At 41.1% G+C, this 20,909-nt stretch overlaps 2 protein-coding genes across 8 annotated transcripts in view; one reads left to right on the top strand and one right to left on the bottom strand.

Moving 5' to 3' along the window:
• ZSCAN26 (zinc finger and SCAN domain containing 26) overlaps positions 1 to 20,909 on the bottom strand; it is a 62,110-nt gene that overhangs the window by 24,988 nt on the left and 16,213 nt on the right. For 5 of the 6 annotated variants that reach the window (XM_074398599.1, XM_074398600.1, XM_074398597.1 and 2 more), the window contains exons 1-2: positions 3,800 to 3,892; positions 185 to 323 (exon numbers count right to left, since the gene is read on the bottom strand). The gene's annotated coding sequence lies outside the window, so the exon portion shown is untranslated. Of the gene's footprint in view, positions 1 to 184; positions 324 to 3,799; positions 3,893 to 20,909 lie in introns of those variants that run through there. The other variant, XM_074398595.1, reaches the window with a different exon arrangement.
• LOC101035778 (zinc finger protein with KRAB and SCAN domains 4) lies at positions 4,015 to 11,356 on the top strand. Of its 2 annotated transcripts, none has more exons than XM_003944721.3 (5): positions 4,015 to 4,437; positions 5,802 to 5,949; positions 7,836 to 7,918; positions 8,878 to 8,998; positions 9,978 to 11,356. In XM_003944721.3, the coding sequence occupies exons 1-5, from the start codon at positions 4,015 to 4,017 to the stop codon at positions 10,838 to 10,840; spliced, it is 1,638 nt and encodes a 545-aa protein (XP_003944770.1). In that variant the 3' UTR covers positions 10,841 to 11,356. The 2 variants fall into 2 exon arrangements, with proteins under 2 accessions (XP_003944770.1, XP_074254694.1); XM_074398593.1 differs by having other exon boundaries at positions 4,370 to 4,450.

Raw genomic sequence — 20,909 nt, 5'->3', positions numbered from 1 at the left:
TGCACTCCAGCCTGGGTAACAAGAGCGAAACTCCTTTCCAAAAAAAAAAAAAAGAAAATCCTGGCCAGGCACGGTGGTCACGCCTGTAATCCTAGTACTTTGGGAGGCGGAGGTGGGCGGATCACTTGAGGTCAGGAGTTTGAGAATAGCCTGGCCAAATCCCTACTAAAGGTACAACAATTACCTGGGCGTGGTGGTGCATGCCTGTAGTCCCAGTAACTTGGGAGGCTGAGGCAGAAGAATCGCTTCAACCTGGGAGGTGGAGATCGCAGTGAGCGGAGATGGCAGTGCACTCCAGCCTGTGTGACAGAGTGTGATTCGCTCTAAAAAAAAAAGAAAGAAATTCCTAATAAGCAAATTTATAGAGTTCTGGAGACAGACTGGAATTCAATTCCTTTCTAAATTACTTCAGACTGCCTTTACACAAATATTTAGTGACCTTTACACACAAAAACAATAATAAAGGCAATACTTTGCTTTATGTCAATATGAGACGTTCACTAAAGAGAACCGTTTTGAAGCTTCTAAAACAAAAACCAAAATAAAAAACAAAAACTGACATGGGATAGTGTTTATAGCATAAAGTTAGGTTAAAAAAAAACTACATCGGCCATAAAAATGAATGAATTTATGTCTTTTGCAGCAACATGGATGGAACTGGAGGCCATTATCCTAATGAAATAACTAAGAAACAGAAAGTCAAATACCACATGTTCTCACTTATAAGTGGGAGCTAAACCATGGGTACACATGGACATACAGAGGCGAATAATAGACATTGGAGATTCTAAAAGGTGGGAGGGTAGAAGGGCTTGAAGTTTGAAAAATTACCTACTGGGGCTGGGCACAGTGGCTCACACCTATAATCCCAGTACTTTAAGAGACTGAGACAGATTGCTTGAGCCCAGGATTTCAAGACCAGTCTAGGCAACATGGAAAGACCCTATCGCTACGAAAAATAAAAATAAAAAATTATCCAGGTGTGGCGGCATGCACCGTGGTCTGAGCTACTTGAGATGCTGAGGTGGGAGGATCTGTTGAGCCCAGGACGTCAAGGCTGCAATGAGCCATAAGCATGACACTGCATTCCAGCCTGGGCAACAGAGTAAGACCCTGCCTCAAAAAAAAAAAAAAAAACAATTACCTATTGGGTACAATGTTCACTATTAAGGTGACAGCTACACTAAAAGCCCAGACTTCACTATGCAATATATCCATGTAACAAAACTGCACTTGTACCCATCTATAAAATATCTATAAAATATTTAAAAACTGCATCAATATTCTATCTGTTCAGGAATTAAAACTGGGCAAAATTTGTGTATTTTGGCAAAGACTAGGAAAGACCTTGGAGTAACACATCCCTCCTTTAAAAGACTTTTAAGTCATTGGCATTTCCAATGACTTAAATTTTTATTTTTATACCGTTTCTAAAAAGTCTTTGCTGGTGACCTGATCATTACTGAAATGCTGTCCCAATGAACATGAATCATTCAGGTAAACTTATTGAGAGAGTGTCAATACAAGGAGTAGCCAATCAGCTTAAAATTTGTATCTTCTTAGGGGCAATTCAAAGTGGTTATAGCAGCTCTATGACATCATGAATGTTCCATGTTTCTTCTCTTTCTGCTTCAATATTTTTCAATAACTTTCTGCTTCCAGCAAATGGTTTTCATCTTCATGGTTGCCTCCTCATGAAAAGATGGCCATTCTATCAAAGAATAGGGAAGGAGGGACAAAGATATGGGCTAGTTCGAGTCATTCTAGGAAGAAAGAAGGGCCAAAGGTATGGGCTGTTTGAGTCATTCTTTTTTTCTTTTTTTGGTTGTAAAATATAGTTTTCCTAAAAACTCCATTCAATGGTTGTGCTTTCATCTCACTGTCTGGAATTGGGTCAAAAGGCTCCCTCTATCTTCAAGTATTTGGAGAGAGAAATATTTTCAAGTGGTCACATTGTTATCCAGAAACAAACAAACAAGAATCTCTCAACATGACAGAATAGGGGACCGGACATTTGGTAGTCAACCAGAGTGTCCTGTGGGATAGTGGAACTGACAGCTTTGAGGCATTGTGTGTGTAGTCACTTTTCAGAAGTTACCTCAGGTAATCTTCACAACTCTGAGATGCTGGATGGAGCTTTATAATAATTCTGCAATCCACAAGAATATACTTTTCACCATCTTTCACCTATTCTACCTCCAAATCTCAATATTGTTGCTAGAAAAATCCACCTACTTCTAAAAGACAGGCAACTACAAGTCTCCACCTGCTTCTAGGAAAAATAAGAAATGATGATTTTGTTCCATTTTGTCCTTAGCCCTTGTCTCCTCAGATTTCTTGAAAACTCTATCTAATGTGCTTTAGATAAAATCAGCCTGTTTTGGAGTGGAAAACCAGGATGGATTCTCCAGGATGTCTCTGGTTCCTGAATAGACAAACCCAGACCTCTGAAACCCGCTCTGTCTAGCTGCACCTGCAGCTCGGAGTTTCCCAAGCACCAGGAGCCATCGGAATAGGATCCCAACTCCAGGAAAGGAAATGGGCCTCTGGTGGGCAAGAGGTGGGGATTCCTCAAGCAGACTGCCCACCAAACTCCAGCAGAGGTCCCACTGCCACAAAGTCCATGTCCATATTCCCTCCTGGCATACTGGCTCCCAGGAGCCCCGGGACTCAGCTTCTCCATTCTACTGCGTAAAAAGGGGCTTACTGGAGTGTCCCGCCAAATAACTTACAGTCACTTATGGCTTAAAATCGAGTCCCATCTGGTTCAAAGAATTCTCAGGGCTTTCTTCTATTATAGGATAGGCCTAGTTTATCACATGCCAAGCATTGTTCTAAGCACTTTACCCAAGAGTGCTCACAACATTATCTGATCCCTACTAATGCCTACAACATCCCTATCTACTATTATTTTCCATACTTACAGATTGGAAAAGTCAGGCACAGAGAGGTTAAGTAATTTACCAAGATCACCCAGGCAGTTAGTGAGTGGTAAAGCTGAGATTACACAGATAACCTGGCGCCCTGTATATCTAGCCACTGTGCTTGACTGTGAATGGGGGCAGGGAAGAAGCAAGAAGGAAGAAAGCAGAAGAGAATGCGGTCCCTGAAGCCAGAAACTAGAGAGTTTCTGGAGGTGGAGAGCAGCATAAGCCTGATTGCCAGAGAAGCAGCCATGGAATGTAGAGAGTGGTGATTGGGGAATGGGACAGTGTGTTAAAGATTAGTGAGATGTGAGGGATAGAGTCAGGGTGGGGCTTTCTTTCAAGTAGTTTGGCCTTAAGGAGGAGGGAAAAAAAGTGATGGGCGAGAGGGGAAGGAAAAGGGCAGCCACTGCTCGCTCCAGGCAAGTGCCTGGTGATGTGTTCTGCTGCTCTGATGTTTCTGAGTGAGACTTAAGTTCCTCCCGCCAGAGTTCTCAGGGCTCTGGGAAACCCCTACTTTCCAGCTGAATTACAGCGTCAATTTTATGCCAGCTGCTTAGGCAAGCTTTACTTAGGAAAGAAATATGAGCCACAGCGGCATCCTTCCTGGATTTAAAGAATCAATCCTACTTGTTATGATCCAGGGTCTGTCATCCTTTTCCTCCTCTTTCCCTTAACTGCCTTCCCTTGTGTGGCGGTAAAGACAGGGTAGCTAATGGGTTAATTCGGAGACAACCACCGAGAAGAGCTTCCTAGAGAGCCCAGGAAGTAGCCTTGGTTCCCACCGAGGCTTCCTGTGCCCCAGCCTCAACTTCCCTCCTGTGTCTGGAGAGTGATCACGTTCACCCCCAGAGACATCCGCTGGGGATACTTACTGTGGGATTCACAGTGGGGTGCAGAGGACGGCCCCGCAGACGCACGGACTATAAGAGAGATCTGTGCGGCTGCGCCTCAGGGGTGTCCTGGGCCCCTAGGCATGAGAGGAGGGGCTCCACATGCAGTTTTGCTGGACAGTTGACCACCGTTCCAGAACCCTCTGAAGACATACAGGTCGCCACTGGAGTGAGACCTGGGTCCTGCGTGGGTCAGGATGGCTAGAGAACCGAGAAAAAACGCAGCCCTGGACGCCCAGTCTGCAGCGGACAAGACGGGGCTCCTGACCGTGAAGGTGGAGAAGGAGGAAGCGTCCGCCGTGACGGTGGAGCTGAGCGCACCCGGCAGCCCTGCTGGGGGCCCCGAGCGCTCGCGCCAGCGCTTCCGCGGCTTCCGCTTCCCGGAGGCTGCGCGCCCCCGCCAGGCGCTGAGCCGCCTCCGAGAGCTCTGCCGACAGTGGCTGCAGCCCGAGATGCACAGCAAGGAGCAGATCGTGGAGCTGCTGGTGCTGGAGCAGTTCCTGACCATCCTGCCGGGGAGCGTGCAGAGCTGGGTGCGGGAGCGGCATCCAGAGAGCGGGGAGGAGGTGGTGCTGCTGCTGGAGTATTTGGAGAGGCGGCGGGATGAGCCGGCGCCGCAGGTAGAAAGAACAGGTTTAGTATCTCAGCGCTGTGGTCCGTTTCCTCCTGACATCTCAAGATCGGAGTGAGGGGCATCCCCTTAAGATCCGGGAGTTCTCCATCTCTTTTTGTACCGTGAACCTCCTTGGCAGTAAGGTGAAGTCCCTGGACTCCCTCTCAGAATTAGAAATACATAAACTATAAAGGATTCCAAAGGATGCAGTCATACATACAGTTAGCACAGTATTAAATTTGTATTCAGGTCATATATGTGTTTTTTATTACTGTACTAAATAATGTGACCTAGGGACAGGCCTTATAACTGGCAATTGCAAAGCAGTGGTAAGTACCTATTTGCCTGGTTGTAATGTGATGTGAAAACATGTGCAGGTTCTATTGGTGACAAAGACCTGGGTGCTGCTTACGGTACCTTGACTTGTTGCTTCCATTCATAACTGAAGGAAATGCTAACTCTCTCATAAAGACCAGTAAAAATGAGTTTTTATCCCGTCTAAGTTCATGGACCACTTGGGACCAAATCCATGGACCACTGGTTATGAACCTCTGGTATGAAGTGGGCCGATTTCTACCTCCATCTTCCCTGTTTTATGAGATGGTTTCTTCTTTGCATCGTTATGTGTCCCTGTGCACACCTCTCAGAGGACCTGTGTGGTCAGAGCCTTCTAACTGGAGAGCTGGATACCAGAGTTCTTGGACTGGGTCTTTTGCACCTGAGCCCTGTAACAATGGGAAGTCATTGCAAGTCTCTTAGCTTCATTCTTCATAAAAGAGGTGGGAAATTCTGAGGTGGGAAAACGTGAGACAGTAACTTGAAAACTGTAATTTAACTATAAATGTCTGGAAGGAAACCTGCTTTAAATGAGGACATAACTATGTGCCAGGCCCTTTGTTCGGTGATTTCACGTACTGTGATCTTATTTACGGGTTTCCAAAACCACATAAAGTAGAAATTATTATCCTCATTTTTCAGATTAGAAAATCTGCTAGTATTCTTTAAGAATTCAGCACCGGTGTCCAAAGGGTTTTCGTAAGCACACACATGTATATAATGAGGTAGCCTAGAGTAATGGTAAGAACATGGAGTCCAGAGTCATTCTGTCTGAGCTCCCATCCTAGCATTGCCACTTATTAGCTGGGTGACATGGGCAAGCTGCTTACACGCTGTCCACGCAGGAAAGATGATCAGGGCCACGTCTCCATTTTCAGCAACTTATCACAAAAATCCAGAATAATAGTTCATAGGGTTGCTATCTACATTAATTGTGTTAATATAAAGCTTGTAGAAACAGTGCCTAGAAAATAGAAAGCACATGGAAAACATAATAGAAATGTTGGGTAGATAACTAAAACTAATGACTTCTAGGTTCCAGTTGGTGACCAGGGGCAAGAAGTGCTCTGTTGCAAGATGGCACTATTGACACAAACTCAAAGGTCTCAGAGTAGCCAATGCCAGCCAGTGAAGGCTCTGTTCAAGCATGAATCTCTGGGATCCCAGCCCTTACAAGACAGAGGTGAGTATTCTCTTCTGGGTTGTATGAATTCTATAGACTTCATCCAATTTCATTTAAAGATCACCTAAAAGATCCACTGACAGTTACTTTATATGCTTATCACTGAGAGACTGTATTTTAAGACTGAGACTAGCCGGGCACGGTGGCTCAAGCCTGTAATCCCAGCACTTTGGGAGGCCGAGGCGGGTAGATCACGAGGTCAAGAGATCGAGACCATCCCGGTCAACATGGTGAAACCCCGTCTCTACTAAAAATACAAAAACATTAGCTGGGCATGGTGGCGCATGCCTGTAATTCCAGCTACTTAGGAGGTTAAGGCAGGAGAAATGCCTGAACCCAGGAGGTGGAGGTTGCTGGTGAGCCGAGATCGCGCCACTGTACTCCAGCCTGGGGTAACAAGAGCGAAACTCCGTCTCAAAAAAAAAAAGACTGAGACTAAAAGAGAAATTTCAAACAATGGTGAGAAACTTTCCTAACCAAACTAGGACATAGTAAATCTGATTTTATTAAAATCGGTATCTAGAAAGAGTAGGTTTTTTAAACAACATGGTGACCTCCATTCATTAATGATATATTTAGGGAAGCCTCGTCTACGGTAGCCAGTGTTGAAGGCACTGGGGAGAGAGCCAACAATAAGACAGAATTTTTGCTTTGATTGAGTTTACATTCTAGCAGGGAGGACAGCAAATAAATTAATAATACAATTGTAGATATTGGTAAGTGCTATGAAGAAAATAAGGCAGAATTTGTAAAGCCAGCCAGAACATTCCAGAGGTAGTAGGACTACTGCAAGTAGAAGAGGATAAATCTAAACCCTGTAAAATCTGTAACTAGAACAAGTGAGTATCACTTAATAGGAAGCAGCTCTGTGTTCCATGCTGTTCCTCATCTGCTGTGAACATCTGGGCAGATTCCTAAGACATACAACACTTGGACATGCCATCGAACATGTAATCTTTATTTCTCAGCAGAGATCCTGGCCTAAACCAATTTGTTTCTGCCCCTTGCAAATTGACTTATTGTAGGGAAACCTAAGGTTTCTTCTACTTCTGAGACTGAGCAAGTTCTATTTAAGCAGTCTTCCATTTCCTCATGTATAGACCCAGCCTTTTCTGACTCCTCCTAGTTTTTCTTTTTCTTTCTTTTTTTTTTTTTTTTTTTTTTTTTTTTTTTTTTTTTTTTTTTTTTTTTTTTTGAGATGGGGTTCTCACTCTGTCACCCAGGCTGGAGTGTGGAGTGCAGTGGTGTGACTTTCGCTCACTGCAAGCTGTCTCTCAAGGTCAAGCAATCCTCCCACCTCAGCCTCCTGAGTAGCTGTAACCACAGGCCCATGTCACCACACCCAGCTAATTTTTTGTAATTTTGGTTTAGATGGGTTTTTCCAGGTTGCCTAGGATGGCTTTGAGCTCCAGACCTCAGGGAATCCACCTGACTTAGCCCTACAAAGTGCTGGGATTACAGGCATGAGCCACTGTGCCCGGCCTCCTCCTAGTTTTTCCAACCCGAAGTGGAAAGCATCCTGATATCTACTGAAGACATTTTAACCAAAACAAAACAAAAAAAAACAAAAAAAATCCTCTTTATTCACCATTTCCTAGCAAAATTCAAAACCCAAAGGTCTTCAAATGGAAAGCTTTGTTATGTTGTTTTCATTTCACTACTCCCACCAAGGATTCTACATGTGGTTTTTGTATACCTGCAGAGCACACCAGATTTCTTTCGACCCTAGGACTGGAGCTGGTGGGAATCAAGCATTTTTGAAAGGAACACATTCTGTATAAACTTATTGGCAAGAACTTACTACCTCCGTTTCTTAAGTTGGATTTTGCAAGGCAGGGAGGCTGAATTCTAGGGTAGTTCTCACCCAGAGCTTCTTTCCTTCTTAGTTCTCCAGGTTCCTGGGCTTGCCCAGGGAGGGCACTGCAGAGAAGATGCAATGGTAGCTTCCAGGCTCACTCCAGGGTCCCAGGTGAGCTGGAGCTCCTCTCCCTCCCCCAGTGCCCCAGACTTTTTACTAATGTTGGGCTCTGCATTAGGTTCCTCCCTCTCTAGTCCTACCCCACCCCTATCTTAGGTCTACATGGATTTGAGTTTTCTCATCTATCCCAAAGTGGCATATTATTTTCTTCCTTCATTGGTGCCCATCTAAGAAGATTTTCCTGTTTCACAACAACCTTGGAGTGTTCTTTGTGCTTCTCAGGTCTTTCCTACTACACACCTCTTCCTCAATGTGATTTTTATTCTTCAACAAGGGCAGTTCAGCAAATGCAAACTGAAGGTTTTATTGGGATGGTCATTCTGTTTTGCTTTTTAAAGTTAAGATAAGCTGCGCTGTTGATGGGGGATATAAAGGCCTGGCCCTTGCCCTCAAAGAACTGTTACTTGAAAGGTCAGATAAGGCACAGTCTTAGTCTTAAGTTATTTATATTACAATATGAACAATCTTTTCTTAACCTAGATTTCAATTTACTACTCAACCTTTCATGTCCTGCTTGAAGATCTCTGTGTTTGGGGCTATTATTCTTTTTTTTTCCTCTAATTTTCTCACTTCAGTCCTAGATTTCATTGTATTTTTTAAACTACTCATATAAATGAACGCTTACCCTCACTTTGCCAAAGCATTTTGCAAATCTTTAGAAAAATTTGGACATAGTCCTCCTTTTGCTACATTGACCCTTGTTTTCCAAACCTTTTCATCTTCTGGGCTGTTTAGATATTTATATGAAAGTACTTATCCTAAAATGTGTGTAATATTTCTTTCATTTGGCAGGTTTTCTGGATAAAGATCTTATTAGAGATAAAGTTAAATTGGTGTAGGTGTGCCACACTTGCTCTTTTTTAAAGAGCCTCTTTAAAGGGGATGTTCATTCTTTCCTTTGGGGGTAATTTTGGGCAAGAAGAGCTAGTTATGAGTACCTGTTGTTTTAGGAGTTGCTGAAAATGGAAGATGTGGCCCTGGCCCTCTCTCCTGGGTGGACACAGTTGGATTCATCTCAGGTGAACCTCTACAGAGATGAAAAGCAGAACCATAGCAGCCTGGTCTCCCTTGGTAAGACTGATAGACACTAGTTTCTCATAAGATTTCTTGGCGTTCTTTGTGTATTAGAACCTACTTGGCTGTTAGAAGCTGTTGAGTCCTATTATGTTTGGATTCAGAATCACCATTTCTGAAAACCTGTTACTGACTACTAGCTCCTTACTCCTCCTGACCTTGAGTTCTCCTCCACCATGCCAGTGTTCTATTTGGGATAAGTGGGGTGAAGTTGACACAATTCCTAGTACAGGTCTGGCTCATAGGAGATGATCAGTAAATGTTGATGTCCTCTTGTTCCTATCCCTGACTGAAGAGGAAAGCTGGGGACCTCTTCAGAAAATGGGCCATGGTTTCAGAATGGGAGAGCCAGAAGCAACCTTAGACATCAGCTACAGACCCTGACCTTTGGGGTGAGGGTGCAGAGGCATAGATTACCTCACTTGTTTGAGACCCCATAGCTTATTGGTGGCACAGCGAGACCTCTAACTCAGAACTCCTAGCGCCAATGGCAGTTCTGTTCGGGAACTTTGCCTGTGCCGGGGGCAAAGAGACGATGGCCCATGTCATTGATCTGTCACCAATTTCTAGTCTTCACTTTGGCCATTTCTTACAGATGCTTCAGAAATCCTTCCACTTGCCCTGTTACTATCACCTTCTGCTTAGCCCTTTCAAAATCTAATCCTAGGTGCATGGCCCTGGCTTACTATTCTTAGTGCTTAGAACCACCATCTATGTCCCCCACCCAGCCCTGGGTTCTCACCACTTTCCCTCCACTCCCTATTTGTACCCTTCCAATGGCACCATTCCCATTCTCAGGTCTCCCTCCTCTTCAGGACTCTGTTCTTCCCTTTTGTTCCCATCCTTATTCTAGCACTTAAATCCTCATCCCAGGCATTTGTAGACCTCTGTCATTTTTGCCTCCCTGGCAGTCATGACAGAGCTTTCCTCCCATGGCAGGGTATAACCCACAGTTGCTGGCCATTTGTTGTTTCAGGTGGTGAAATACAGACTAAGAGCAGGGACTTGCCTCCAGCTGAGGAGCTTCCAGAAAAGGAGCATGGGAAGATATCGTGCCACCTGAGTGAAGACATTGCCCAGATACCTACATGTGCACAAGCTGCTGAACAGGAGGGCAGGTTACAAAGAAAGCAGAAAAATGCCATAGGGAGTAGGCGACATTATTGCCATGAATGTGGCAAGAGTTTTGCTCAAAGTTCAGGCCTGACTAAACACAGGAGAATCCATACTGGTGAGAAGCCCTACGAATGTGAAGACTGTGGGAAGACCTTCATTGGGAGCTCTGCCCTCGTCATTCATCAGAGAGTCCACACTGGTGAGAAGCCATATGAGTGTGAAGAATGTGGTAAGGTCTTTAGTCACAGCTCAAACCTTATCAAACACCAGAGAACCCACACTGGGGAGAAGCCCTACGAGTGTGATGACTGTGGGAAGGCTTTCAGTCAGAGCTGCAGCCTCCTTGAACATCACAAAATTCATACTGGGGAGAAGCCATACCAGTGCAATATGTGTGGCAAAGCTTTTAGGCGGAATTCACATCTCCTGAGACATCAGAGGATTCATGGTGATAAAAATTTTCAGAATCCTGAGCATGGAATGCCCTGGGAAGGTCAGGGTAGGACAGAAAGCCAGTGGGAAAATGTTGATGCTCCCATGTCTTATAAATGTAATGAATGTGAGAGAAGTTTCACATGGAATCGAAGTCTTATTGAACATCAAAAAATCCACACTGGTGAGAAACCCTATCAGTGTGACACATGTGGAAAAGGTTTCACTCGAACTTCATACCTTGTTCAACATCAGAGAAGCCATGTAGGGAAAAAAATTCTTTCACAGTGACCCATGGTATTCATGCCAACATTGGTGCTCATTTTTCTTTGAACTGAGGCTACCCTGGAGACCTTAATGGTTACAGAAGTTATTTACCACTATACATCATCAGGTATTGGAAAATGTAGTCTGGCTGAGATGATGAGTTATCGTCTATATTCTAGAAAGTGATTGGAAGAAGTCATTTGATAGGAGTCCATAGGAGAGTTGTCTGGAAGTTGTAGAACCTAAAACAGTTTGTTCTCACCCAGTAGATTTAAATGGCCTTCTGGACTGGCTAATTGCCTTCAGCCAGCACTTTATGACATCTGGTTGGATGGCCCTGATCTGGGGAGCTGCTGCTCTGACGATTTATTTTGCCTCTAATGAATCTTTCACAACTTGTTCAGATCCATGAGGTCTTTTACTCCTCATTGTGCCTTGTATATAGGTGCTAATAAACATTTATTAAATGTACCAGTAAAATGACCTTTGTAGCTGTGAAAATCTTGTGTTGTCTAGATTTCTGAAAAATTTCTAACTTAAGCCCCTTGTGTTTATGTACTCTTCTCTGAGGTTCTAGATTGTGGGTCAATCTAGTGTATTTGTTGCCACGTACATACTGTTTTCAGAATTGGGGTGGGGGAATCCATATTTCTTTACCATCATAGTACAGATGGGAAGAATGCCTTAAACAGCTTCTTTATCATTAAGACATGTGAGACTGTTCCACAGAACTCCACTCTTTAGTCAATGTTAATTTTGCTACTCTGTAGGGGGAAATCTTTCACATTCAGGTAAATAAAAATCAACTTACCAGTTAGATCAAAATGATTAATGAATTTTGAACACATTCTATAACACTTACCATCTTGTTTCTTACCTTTTAGTTATCTTGGGCCTAACTAAGTGCTGAGATGTCATCTGTGTCCCTCTTCCCCAGTTTATACCTGACTGTGCATCAAAACTTAATGCCAGCTAAGCTTAAGCTTTCTCCAGGTCAGAAGATTCACACCAAATATTTATAATTATTATTCATGGTTTCAAAACTGCCCTGTCAGTTGAGGTAGGAAGATCAGGTTAGAGGTAGCTTATGAAGATAGAAACTCACATGTGAGTGGTAGGAGAAAATGTATCTGTTCAGGCCGGGTGCCATGGCTCACGCCTATGGGAGACTAAGGCGGGTGGATTACATGAAGTCAGAAGTTTGAGGTTAGCATGGTCAATACAGTGAAACCCCATCTCCACAAAAAATACAAAAATTAGCCAGGCATGGTGGCACATGCCTGTAATCCCTGCTACTTGGGAGGCCAAGGTAGAAGAAGGACTTGAACCTGGAAAGTGGAGGTTGCAGTGAGCCAAGATCATGCCACAGCACTCTAGCCTAAGTGACAGAGTGTGTGAGACTGTCTCAAAAAGTGAAGAAAAAAAAAAAAAGAAAAGAAAAGAAAATGTATGCATTCAGAAACACATTGAGAATCCTAGGTATCTGATGACACAAAGTGTCAATATGTCAAGACTCAATGCTGTGAGTTATTCACAAGGAATAAGAATTTTTTGATATTTTTTGGTTTCACTCAAATCACCTGCGTGCTTAAAAGACTGACTTCTGAAGTGCTCAAGTGCCTAATAGCATCTTCCAGCATTGCCAGACTGTCATGAACGGATTCTGCTTCTGATGAAATCCCTGACTACGTTTTATTCGGTCACCACTATGGTGTTCTTGTCTATTCTCTAATACCCTTTCTGGATTCCTGCTCTGAAATACCACAGGCTGACCAGAGACTTTCAAAACCATACCACTCTCCCTTTATTAATTCCTATAATCTTTTATTGCCTTCACTGTCTCCTTTTCAATGTAACTTAAAACTTCTTTAGCGCCGGGCGCGGTGGCTCAAGCCTGTAATCCCAGCACTTTGGGAGGCCGAGGCGGGTGGATCACGAGGTCGAGAGATCGAGACCATCCTGGTCAACATGGTGAAACCCCGTCTCTACTAAAAGTGCAAAAAATTAGCTGGGCATGGTGGCTCGTGCCTGTAATCTCAGCTACTCAGGAGGCTGAGGCAGGAGAATTGCCTGAACCCAGGAGAGATCGCACCACTGCACTCCAGCCTGGGTAACAAGAGCAAAAACTCCGTCTCAAAAAAAAAAAAAAAAAAAACTTCTTTAGCTTTCCAAAGTTCTATAGACTTTCTCTACTTAATCTTTTCTAGCCTTTTAAAATTTCTTTTAAATCAACTGTTATTTCCACAAAGCTAGCCATTTCCTTCTCTCCTTTCATTTTTCATTTTTCTTATTTGCTAATACCTCTGATCTTTTTTTTTTTGAGACAGAGTTTTGCTCGTTGCCCAGGCTGGAGTGCAACGGCGCGATCTCGGCTCACCGCAACCTCCACCTCCTGGGTTCAGGCAATTCTCCTGTCTCAGCCTCCTGAGTAGCTGGGATTACAGGCACGCACCACCATGCCCAGCTAACTTTTTGTATTTTTAGTAGAGACGGGGTTTCACCTTGTTCACCAGGATGGTCTCGATCTCTTGACCTTGTGATCCGCCCGCCTCGGCCTCCCAAAGTGCTGGGATTACAGGCTTGAGCCACCGCGCCTGGCAATACCTCTGATCTTACACATTTAAATTCATTAGAGACAACTCTATTCACTTTTCTGTTACATTTGTTTCTGATGTTACATGAAGAGATATATATGAAAGCTTTTTACAAACCAGAAAGCATTACACAAATATAGCTTCCTAAGATTAACTAAGGACCACTGTGCCTCCTTCCACTCCTGTGCCTCCGAGCCTAAAAGTCTTCTCTGTAGAGGAGGAAACTACTGCAGAAAAATACTTTTCAGTGTCTGCTATGCCAGATGAGATGAAATAATGCCTCTATGTGTATATGTGTGTGCGTGTGTGTGTCTGTACATATGCACACCCACACACACTTGGGCTTAGGCCTTAAGTACAATCAAGTTGGTAAGATTTGCATACAAATAAAGCAGTGCAATGATAAATGCCTTAGGAGTGATAAAATGAGGCTTGTAGAAGTTCGGAGAAGGAAAAGGATTTTTCTAGTTGTGCAAGCTGTTATTATTACACGGACAGGGTGACATGTTAGAAAGCTACACAGACTCACAACTTTGTCAAATTTAGCAAATAAAGCAAGTTGGAAGAGACAGGTACATTGCAGGGGCCTTCAATGCCAGAGCAAAAAGTTTAAATTTTACTCAGTAAGCACTGGGGAGCCACTGATATTCTGTAATCAAAATATTAATGTAGGAAACTTTATCTGGTATATAATTTCAAATAAGAAAATTATTTTGCTTACAGTCTTTTAGATACCTTTTATTTAAAACAAAGGTCTGTGTTTATAAATAGGTGAATTATAAAATGGGTTTATTTGTAACCTATTGAAAAGGATGGCCAAAAAAGTTATTTTCCAATGAAATTAGATCGAGCAAAATAAACTGCTTAGTTCAGATATAAGCAGTATATAAAGCATAATAAAATCCCATTTCTCATGCTTTCTTAAATTGTTTTTAGCAATTTTGGTGGTAACTAGTCTGCCATTCTGTTTCATTTCTGTAACTGAAGCAGTGCAGAAATCCTCTATTTTCTTTTTTCTCCCTTTGCTCGGGTAGAAACTGGTTATAGCTTTTTTTTTCCTACTTTAATAAAATGAATGGTTATAATGACAAAAGCTTTTGATGAATAGCACTCTTGGATATGTTCTTAATTTTGGCAAAGATATATATAATTCTGCAAAAGAGTTTCTCTGCCTCTTCCTTTACTGAAAAAAAAAAAAAATAAAATAAAATAAAATAAAGTAAAATGGAAAAAGGCCAACATACCTCACAGGATTCTGAGGATCCGCCGATATAAACAAGAAGTGCTATGTAAAAACTTTGAGGCCGGGCGCGGTGGCTCAAGCCTGTAATCCCAGCACTTTGGGAGGCCGAGGCGGGTGGATCATGAGGTCAAGAGATCGAGACCATCCTGGTCAACATGGTGAAACCCCATCTCTACTAAAAATACAAAAATTAGCTGGGCATGGTGGTGCACGCCTGTAGTCCCAGCTACTAGGGAGGCTGAGGCAGGAGAATTGCTTGAACCCAGGAGGCGGAGGTTGCGGTGAGCCGAGATCGTGCCATTGCACTCCAGCCTGGGTAACAAGAGCGAAACCCCATCTCAAAAAAAAAAAAAAAAAAAAAACTTTGAAAATGTTGCTGAGAGAAATGGAGATTGAACACTTTGTTAATGGAAACCTCCATGTAATGGAATTATAATTGTTTAATTAAAAAGACTATATTTTAAAGTATCCAAAACTAGGTAGTTCCCCAAATATATATGGTACCATTTCCTCAATTATTCATAAGAACTTTAACTACTAAGTAAATTCAATTTATCTACTCTTCTCTAAACACCTGTTTTAGTCCATCTTTTGTTTTTCCTAATGATAGTCAAAATTGGGTCTGACAGATTCAAATGACAAAGCTTTTTTTCAGTCAGCTTTGCATAAGTACTATCTATTTTGTACATTTCAAAGGGAGTTGCTGTGATAGAAATTTTTCAGGATGACTACTTTCCATGACTACTTTCTTGTGAACTTTATAAAATGTATCATGTTCCCTTATTATAGAAATATCCTTTCATTGTCATATTTACTCAGATTTCTCACTTGGTTTCTGGCATTTACAGTCCCCTTCTATTTTCAATGTCAACCTATGACCCTGGAATTTGAATGCAGCAAGATTTCCTGGTCTCCTTTCCCAATTAATGGTTGAACATTGTGGTATATTCCTATCTGTTCTGTGTATTTTGTTGTACTGGAATATTATCCAGAATCCTCTGCATGCTTTTTCAAATTCCTGTTTTTAATTGCCTTTTCTAAAGTGGGTACTTCAAGGTTTTCAGGGATCTAAGAAAGCAATCCTAATGTAATTTATTTGTATACAAGTAATAAACCATATGACTATTCCTTTCCTCTGAGAGAATTATTAAATAGATAATCCTCTCCTTAGCCTGCTGGGGGTTTTAAAGTATCATTTTAACACCTTCTAACGGTTCATTGTCTGACTACCCCAGCTAGAAAGATAAACTCCAAAAAGGCAGCGGCATTTGTGCAAGTTGTTGATTGGTGTATCCTAAGATACACCACTTCTGCCAAATAGTAGGTGCTTAATAAATGTTTGTTGAATAAATGAATAAATATAGCAGACTATATGTGTCATTTGTTCACAGACTACGATCAGGCTCAGTATTTTAACTAACTAGAAAACATAGTACTAGCAACTCTTTTTTTCCCGTTCAACTTTTAAGTTTTGCGGTACACGTGCAGGAAATTCAGGTTGGCTACATAGGTAAATGTGTGTCATGGTGGTTTGCTGCACAGATCAACCCATCACCCAGGTATTAAGCCAAGCATCCACCAGCTGTTCTTCCTGATGCTCTCCCTCTCCCTAACGACCTCCCACACCAAAAGGCCCCAATGTCTGTTATTCTCCCCAATATGTCCATGTGTTCTCATCGTTTAGCTCACATTTATAAGTGAGAACATGTGGTGTTTGGTTTTCTGTTCCTGCAATAGTTCACTGAGGATAATGACTTCCAGCTCCATCCACGACCCTGAAAAGGCCAAGATCTTGTTCCTTTTTATGATTGCATAGTATTCCATGGAGTATATGTACCACATTTTCTTTATCCAGTCTATCATTGATGGGCATTTGGGTTGATTTCATGTCTTTACTATTGTGAATAGTACTGCAATGAACATATATGTGCATGTATCTCTATAATAAATTATTTATCTTCCTTTGGGTATATACCCAGTAATGGGATTGCTGGGTCAAATGGTATTTTGGCCTCTAGATCTCAGAAGAATCACCATAGTGATGTCTTCCACAATGGCTGAACTAATTTCCACTCCCACCAACAGTGTAAAAGCATTCCTTTTTCTCTACAACTTTGCCAGCATCCATTGTTTTTGGATTTTTTAGCAATCACCATTCTGACTGGAGTGGGTTGGTATTTCATTGTGGTTTTGATTTGCATTTCTCTAATGATCAGTAAAGTTGAGCTTTTTTCATAGGTTTATTGGCCACATGAATGTCTTCTTTTTATTAGTGTCTGCTCACGTCCTTTGACCACTTTTTAATGGGGCTTTTTGCTTTTTTATTGTAAATTTAAGTTCCTTGTAGACACTGGATATTAGACCTTTGTCAGATGGATAGATTGCGAAATTTTCCCCCATTCTATAGATTGTTCACTCTGATGATAGTTTCTTTTGTTGTGCAGAAGCTCCTTAATTAGATCCCATTTGGCAATTTTTGCTTTTGTGGCAAATGCTTTTGGCATCTCTGTCATGAAATCTTTGTCCGTGCCTATGTATTGAATGGTATTGCCTTGATTTTCGTCTAGAGTTTTTAGACATTTAAGTCTTTAGGAGGAGGGGGTTGGGAGGTAGGAAAGTAGAGTCAGAATTCACAGTACCTACATTTGGTAAGAATCCAAAAGTAAAAAAATTAACATGTGTAGCCTTGAGTCTATGAAACCCTTAGATTATTTAGCAGAAGTAATGCAAAATAACTTTGTAATGACATTTCCATAATTTAGGATACAGTGGACTATCAAAGGAAAAAAATTCCTCTTGAAAATGAGTATATGATGGAAAATTACAAAGCACAGGAGGAAGCATTTACCCTTGAAGAAGGATCAGTAGAAATAAACAAGAGTTGGCCTCTCAACAACTTCAGATAATGTTATAATCTAAATAAAACTATAAAATACGTTTAGCCCATTTAAAGACATTTTTAGGGGTCTAAAAATCATAATGGAAGACTAGAATATACAGTGAAAAGAACAGACAGATTTGGAAAAGAACCAAATAGAACATTAAGAAATGAAATACACAAATACTGAAATGAAAAGCTCCTATGTTAAACAGCATATTAAATATAGTTAATATAGAATTAGTGAACCAATCTTCAGATCGCTCTGAAGACATTTATTACAGAGAGATAAAGACAAGCAAAACACAAGAAAGAGATTAAGATATTTGGAAGACAGTATTCAAGAAACTAATTTAGATACATAACAGGAGTACCAGGAGAAATTACACTCTTCAAAGAGAATTTTGAAAGAGATACTGCCTGACAATTGTCAGAACTGATATAAAATAAATTTCGAGTTGGAAGAAGCATACTAAGTCTGTAACTTGTTTAAAAAAACAAATAAAAAACAAACCTAGATTAATTGTAATAAAGCTTCGGGCAAGAGAAAAAAATGTTTTAATATTTTAAAAAGAAGTCGGGTTCAAGAGAAATAGAGATTACCTACAAATAAGTGAATTGAAATTAGTATCCTCCTTACTACATGCTGGAAAATAGAGCTTTAAAATATTTAAAGTATTGAAACAAGGACACGGAATCAACCTAAATGCCCATTAATGACAGACTACATAAAGAAAATATGATACCTATATATGCCATGGAATACTATGCAGCCATAAAAAAGAACAAGATCATGTCCTTTTTAGCAACTTAGAGAGAGCTGAAAGCCATATCCTAAGCAAACTAATGCAGGAACAGAAAACCAAATACTGCATGTTCTCACTTATAAATTGGAGCTAAACATTAAGTACACATAGATACACAAAAAAGGGAACAATAGACACTGGAGCCTACTTGAGGATGGAGGGTGGGAAGGGGGAAAATGAAAAAACTACCTATCAGGTACTACAATTATCACCTGGGCAACAAAATAATATGTACACCAAAGCCCTGTAACATGCAATTTATCTTTTTAACAAACCTGTGCATATATCCCTGAACCTAAAATAAAAGTCTAAAAAAAAAAATACTTAAAAGTGTTGAACAATACAAGTGTCACTTTCTGAGCAGACCGAGTTAATAAGGGCTCTTTAACTTACTGCAGACACATGGAAACTACTATTCAGGGGTGAGGGTTAAATAAAACATGTTTCTTAGAAAGAATTCTGAGAGATTCTGAGAGAATTTGCAGTACCTAAACAAACCACTGAAACATGTGCTTCAGTGAAAAGAAAAATGAATATTCAAGAAAGCCCCAGTGAGTAAACCAATTTGTTAAAATGTATACATGGAAATCTAGTTAATCATTGATGATAAAAATCCAATAATAACAATGATAACTTTGGAAGGAAAGCTTAAAACCAAGTAGAAATAAAATATTAAACAATAATGTTATATAATATTGGTTAAGGGGGCCGGGCGCAGTGGCTCACGCCTATAATCCCAGCACTTCGGGAGGCCGAGACGGGTGGATCACAAGGTGGAGAGATCGAGACCATCCTGGTGAACATGGTGAAACCTCGTCTCTACTAAAAATACAAAAAATTAGCTGGGCATGGTGACGCGTGCCTGTAATCCCAGCTACTCAGGAGGCTGAGGCAGGAGAATCGCCTGAACCCAGGAGGCAGAGGTTGCAGTGAGCCGGGATCGCGCCATTGCACTCCAGCCTGGGTAACAAGAGCAAAACTCCGTCTCAAAAAAAAAAAAAAATTGGATAAGGTTGATAGGAGGCATTCCAAGTTTTGTATAATATGCAGAAAGGTGGGGAAAAGAATAGCTTCATAATCTCACAAGTCAGGTGGGCATATGGAGATTTTATGTCCATGTATAAAATGTATAGTTTTCAAACATGTAAATAGGGGGAAAATAAGACAATATAATCAACACAAGACAGGCACTAACAAAAAAATCAAAGGAAGATAATTAAAAAATGGAATGACAAAATCAGATGGTAGAAATAAATCAATAATCATAACAAATATCTATGGATGAAATTGATTCCTGGCTAAAAGATTTGGACATAAAAATATTATAAAAGGATATTACAATCAATTAAAATAAAACATACTATTTAGGAATGTATATATATGTAATAAAGTTATATATAAAAAAGAAAAGCAAGACATGATAAAATTGGGATTCAGGATGATGTTCCCTCAATCGGAAGAAGTCAGGTGGCTGAAATAAGGAGTATCAAATGATTAGACATACATGTGGTTTTCCAGGTCTTTTGTTTTGCGTGGTAGGTTAAAGATGGCTAATTTAATTATTAAAAATAACTACCCAAATTAACAAAGTAATAATCAAACATGGTTTGAATCTGTATCCCCATGAAATTTCATGTCAAATTATAATCCCCAATATCACAAGCAAGCCCTAGTGAGAGGTGATTGTATCATGAGAGTGGGTTTCTCATGAATGGTTTAACACCATCCCCCTTGGTACTGTCCTTGCAATCATGAGTTCTCATGAGATTGGGCTGTTTAAAGTGTGTGGCATCTTCCCCTCTCTCTTGTATCTGCTCTGGTTATGTGACATGCCTACTCCTTTTCACCTTTTGCCACAATTGTAAGCTTCCTGACGTCTCCCCAAGCCAAGCAGAGCCAGCATCATGCTTCCTGTACAGGCTACAGAACTATGAGCCAACTAAACCTCTTTTATTTATAAATTACCTAGTCTCAGGTATTTCTTTAGAGCAATGAGAGAATAGACTAAAAAAAATGCATGGACCAATGTATCAGGGTATTATGAATCACATAAAGGAATATAAATAATACAATTCTGTGCACTGATGTCCAAAGGAAATCGTTTTTTAAAATGCAGGCCAGGCGTGGTGGCTTATGCCTGTAATCGCAGCACTTTGGGAGGCCAAGGCAGGCGGACTGCCTGAGGTCAGGAGTTGGAGATCAGTCTGGCCTACCTGGTGAAACCATGTCTCTACTAAAAGTAAAAAAAAAAGTAGCTGAGTGTGGTGGCATGCACCTGTAAACCCATCTTCTCAGGAGGCTGAGGCAGGGGAATTGCTTGAACCAGGGAGGTGAAGTTACAGTGAGCCAAGATCGCACCACTGCACTCCAGCCTGGGTGACAGAGTGAGACTCCATGTCAATATCTATCTATCTATCTATCTATCTATCTATCTATCTATCTATCTATCTTTATATGCACAAAGGGATGAGAAAGAGATAATAGGGTAATATACTCTAAAAGATTTTGGCCTAGTTACATTAATACCAGACCACACAAGTATTGTTAGATAAACAACATCATGATTAAAGGA

This window comes from Saimiri boliviensis, chromosome 4, assembly GCF_048565385.1.
Source record: "Saimiri boliviensis isolate mSaiBol1 chromosome 4, mSaiBol1.pri, whole genome shotgun sequence".
NCBI classification, from domain to species: domain Eukaryota; kingdom Metazoa; phylum Chordata; class Mammalia; order Primates; family Cebidae; genus Saimiri; species Saimiri boliviensis.
The sequence above is the reverse complement of the archived record's forward strand: the minus strand, read 5'-3'. Positions and strand labels throughout refer to the sequence as shown.